Below are 5,051 nucleotides of genomic sequence, written 5' to 3'. Positions count from 1 at the left end.
TACTTCTGCATCAACACATCTATCTGTCGGATTAAAACATTAAATAAATTGTTTACTTACTTACAGTTCACAACTCCCCTGCAACATTGGTCATTGATTGCCACATTGGTTTGCCTTTTTCTCAATTTTCTACAAATATTTTTTGGTTTGAGTGGAGTCTGCTCTCCTACTGACTATAAACTAGAATAAGCTAGGCTAACATCTTCTTTATTTATTATTTGTTAGCCTGTAATTCTAATTTTTATTGTTGCTGGCATCCATATGAAACAGAAAACACTACAATAAAAACTGTAAAAAAAAACCAGTCGCATAAAATAAAATTTATTAATATTATAATACTAATTATTAATTATATATTAATTAACTAATTAATAAATTTAATTAAAATTTGATATGATATTTTAATTTTCAAAACTTAATTTTTTGGAATCAAACCTTAACTGATGAAATGATAAGTTGAAAGTCTAAAACTAGATTTTTGAAATCCAAAAATAAAATAGTCATAGATAGTACGACTAAAATAATAGTTCAATTATTAAAAAAACTGACTGCCTGACATTCAATATTTTATCAAACTAGTTCAGTCAAGTCTATTGAAGTTTTATTCAGAAGTTCTTACTTAAAATAAAAGAGCAATTATTTGTTAAATTGTTGTCGTGATGTCAAGCAACAGTGGTACTCCGGTAACATCACCGATTCATGCTGGCAGGTCTCTCAATTGTAAAGTTCTTATGCTTGATGACACAGTGCAAAATTTTCCTATCCCTGTAAGTAAGCTTATTTTAAAATTTTGTATTTTATTTATTTTCTTGTGCAGTGTTGTTTTGTTATTTATCGTTATTTTCATGTAAAAACTAGAGCATTGGGAAGTTAACCTAATTTTACTTTGGTAATATCTTCTGTCTGCAGTTGCAGATGAAAAATTCTCAAAACCACAAACTTAGTATAATAGTTTTTTCTAAACTACATTTTACAAATGCATAGAAGAAAAAAAATTTGTTGTTTCTTTTTTCTTTCTCTAAAATTTCTGAAATACATGGTAGAAGCTTGTATATCATTTAGAATAGGCTGATACACATGGAATATGACTGGCAAAACTGAGGATTGCATGGATTAAATTAAAAAATGATTTTTAGAGTATCTTTGATTTTGGTGTTGGTATAAAATTTTGCTTGTGCAGTATTGTTAAATTGATATTTCATAATTGTAAAAAACTTATTTAAAAAAAGTAATCATTTAAAAATTGTACTTGTTGATTGTTTTTGATTAATAAACCATGCAAGTAAATCATTAGATTGTGGCCTATATGATATATGACTATGTAATACTAAATTTTTTATCAAATAATTCTTCAATAAATCATAATATAATTGATCAAAAATGATCAACTAAAAATATTTCAAAAATCTTGCTTACATTGTAATAATCAATACAATATTTAGAAAATTGAATTGAATGAACCTCATTTTGACTGGTGAAAAGAGATTATTTGTATCCTCGGATGATAATTAAAATTACTTTTATACAGCAGGCAATGATTTTTAATATAATTTATTTTTGGTAGATATAAATTAATTTTTTTTTAAAACTTTCTAAAAATATAATAACAAATAATCATCATTTACAATTCAATTAATCCATTGGAGTTATTACATGATGAGAAAATGTGAGACAATGCTTTGACCAATGAAGCTAAAAACAAAGATGCACTCTACAAGGTGCAGGAGGAATTGTGCCATGTCTAATATAATAATCAATGTATGTGGATGAGAGCATTTTTGGCCTAATGTAATTTTTTCATTTTTATTTTATAAATAATGTAATAAGTTGCTACAAAATATTCTTTTTTAATTTATTTTTTCCAAAATTAAAACTACAAATTATGAGTTTTTTAGCTTTTTTGAAATACAGGTGAGGATGTAAAACAGATGAGGGTGGCTGCAAATATAAAATGCCGCTCTTTAGAAAAATTTTGTTTGCACAATCTTGAAACATTTTTTCACAAAATAATAAAGCTGGCAAAAGCTTGAATCTTTTATTAGTTTTATTCAGCAATATTTGCTGTTATCTGATACATAACATGCTGATTTGTTAATAATCTTATTATAAATTAAACATGTAAGTAAATATTTTTTGATGTAATAGTTTGAGTTAATAATAATTGTTGTTTAGTAAAATAGGCTGTAAATGTTTGTTGTTCTATTCTCATTCTACTGGAAATTTAAAGTGTTGTGTGTTTTGTCACACTTTGCCCAACATAAAGTTCTATTAACTAAGTGGCAGAGATTCATCAGTAGCCATGAACTTTTTTTGTCCATATTTTTATTTAATGTATTATTTTTCAAGCCATTTAACTAACTCTTACATTATTTGTATTGTGATGAGTGATTAGTTTGATTTCAATCCTCATTCAAATCTTTGTCAACAGCTTTTACGCTAATATTGTATATTAATAATTATTAAAATTCACATTATTTCAGTTGAAAGGAAGAGGAATAGATTTATTCAATGCAGTCATCAAGAAATTGCAACTTATAGAATGTGACTACTTTGATTTACAATACAATAACCCGGAGTTGATACCAGTAAATCGTTTTTTATAACAATATTTCATGCATCATTTGCTTCTCAATATTTTAATTGTATGGCATGGTTAAAATAAAGAAGCAAAGCAATGCTTTGTATTGTCAGTTCGACGTGACAGTTTATTATTAAGATAAAATAAGAATCAGAATTAAAATCTGGGAATGTCTGAATTATTTGACAGTTTCTTTTAATGGTAATTGAGTAAGGATAATATGAAATTGCAATTTTAAGTTTATTAGAAACATGATGAAAGGAGAATAATGAGGATTTTGTGAGAGGTTTTTGAAAAATCTATATGAGAAATGTATGGAATGGTTCAGTGACTTGTTAAAGAAGGTAATTTATTTTGGATAGTGTAGTAGTCACCATGGCATCTCCTATCTTGATTGGTATGATATTATTAAGGGGTCTGAACACTAAATCTTGAGAGGAATTTTTATACATGCACCTATGAATAGAACTCATTGGATTCTTTAATTTTGAAGGAAACTTTTCTGATATGCCAGATTCACTACAGTTCTTTAATAATTTCATTTCTCAAATTATATTTCCTAAAAGTATTTTTTGTTTCATTATTTTGTTTCAAGTGTTGGTTAGACCATGAGAAACCTATTTTAAAACAAGTGACAAGGAATCAGTTATTCTTCAAATTTCTTCTAAAATTTTATACTCCTGATCCTGGCTTGCTCGAAGAAGAATTTACAAGGTTGTGTGTTTTTTTAATTTATTATTAATAATACAGCTCTGTCAAATGCAGAGCCACTCTCATGTTATTTCCTTCACTCATGATTAAACCTCTAGCCTCAAAGGCTGTACTTTCCACACCACATGATGCTCATACACATTACATATGCACATGCAAGTACCACATCATGCACATATGATGGTCTTTGTATCATTTCACTCAATTTTTTTTATTCATTTTTATGTATGTGAATTTTAGGTTGTCTAAATTTGTTTTTTGTTTTAAGTAAAAATTGGAAATCTACATTTAAAATTAGACATTTCCTTTGTTTCCTATAACAATGTGGTTGATATAAAATTTTCAAACTCAGGTACTTACTGGCTCTGCAGATCAAAAGAGATTTGTTGTCCGGGGATCTTTACTGCCAGGAGCACACAGCAGTTCTCTTGGCTTCATACATTGTTCAAGGTTAAAAGTTCACACTTAATCATAATGTTGTCACACATTCATTTCTTGTAGACTTACTTATTTTGCCAACATTGTATAAAAAACGTGATATCTTAAAAATTAAAGTAATAATGAAGTTTATATTATTGTATATTTGTATCGAATAATTTAGAATTTTAGTAAAAAATTACTTACATCTAACCCGATGCAGTCAGAGTTTATTTCCATCCGTAAAATGGTATCAAATTTAAATGCACTACAACATTTCTATTTCTGCTACTCGCCCCTCAGCATTCATCATGTTTGATTGAGTTGAAATTTGTTATAACTGCTCATTTGCAATCTCAATGCATAAAGTAATTAACAGACCTATTTAAAATAATAGACTTCAATAAATAAATTAAGTAAGTAGTTCATATTTAAGAAAGAAATTTGAAATATTTACAATAATTAACATAAGTGAATTGACTTAATGATTACGATTCTTATAATAACTTCACATGCTTGGTAATTACATTAAATTTTACATATGTAGACTTGTTTTTTTTTAAATCTTTTTTTCAACTTGTTGGTAGCTGAACTTGGAAATTATTGTGATGAATATGCCAGTCAGTCGTACATCAGCCAACTGCACTTGCTTCCCAACCAGACACCTGAAATTGAACTACAAATCATGGAACACCATAAGGAGCACATGTTAATATTTTTGCTAATTTTTTGGTCTTTTAGAAATTGATTTTGTTACTAACGTTTCTTTTTTCAATTTTATTTAAATGAGATAAAAATATTGCAGAAAGTTTTTCCTAAAATAGGATATCTGTTGATATCAATTAAGCATAAAGTTGTGTGATGGGACACGTTGGTTAAATATTAAATTGGGGCTGGTTGTAAAGATTTTACACTTTAGGAATTTATTGCAAAAATTGAAGGTAGGTTAAAAAAGAAAGTTGAAAAGATGAAATGAACTAAAGTTGTACATATAAATAAGCTTGGTTTATGCAAGCTGAGTTGAAGAATAATATTGCTGATGTGTAACAGGCACAAAGTTACATTGTCACATTGAAAGTCTTAGAACAAGTTTACAAATGTTTTATTATTTTTTCAACATTTCTGGTCTTAAAATTTTTTTCATCACTCAATTATAAGAGCTGTAAGTTTTTTTTGACATTACAAATTAATTTTTTCAGGGGCCAGTCACCTGCTGAAGCAGATTTCAACTTGTTAGATACAGCAAGGAAGGTAGAGTTGTATGGGATTCAACTACATTCTGCTCAGGTTCGTGATTTTTTTTCATTGAATATTTTTGCCAACGTTCTATTTATCTATCTATCTA

At 27.6% G+C, this 5,051-nt stretch overlaps 1 protein-coding gene across 1 annotated transcript in view; it reads left to right on the top strand.

Annotated features, from left to right (window-relative positions):
- Positions 1-659: 659 nt before the first annotated feature.
- Positions 660-5,051, top strand: part of HELRODRAFT_115766 (hypothetical protein) — a gene marked incomplete at both ends in the record, with an annotated part of 7,181 nt that continues 2,789 nt past the window's right edge. Inside the window, 6 exons of the mRNA XM_009030445.1 lie at positions 660-767; positions 2,481-2,585; positions 3,174-3,295; positions 3,642-3,739; positions 4,294-4,414; positions 4,906-5,029. Of these exons, the coding sequence (XP_009028693.1) occupies positions 660-767; positions 2,481-2,585; positions 3,174-3,295; positions 3,642-3,739; positions 4,294-4,414; positions 4,906-5,029 (678 nt within the window). The remainder of the gene's footprint in view (positions 768-2,480; positions 2,586-3,173; positions 3,296-3,641; positions 3,740-4,293; positions 4,415-4,905; positions 5,030-5,051) is intronic.

Source organism: Helobdella robusta (genome assembly GCF_000326865.2).
Source record: "Helobdella robusta unplaced genomic scaffold HELROscaffold_68, whole genome shotgun sequence".
In the NCBI taxonomy this organism is placed as follows: Eukaryota; Metazoa; Annelida; class Clitellata; order Rhynchobdellida; family Glossiphoniidae; genus Helobdella; species Helobdella robusta.
Note: the sequence above shows the minus strand (reverse complement) of the source record. Positions and strands in the feature narration are given on the sequence as shown.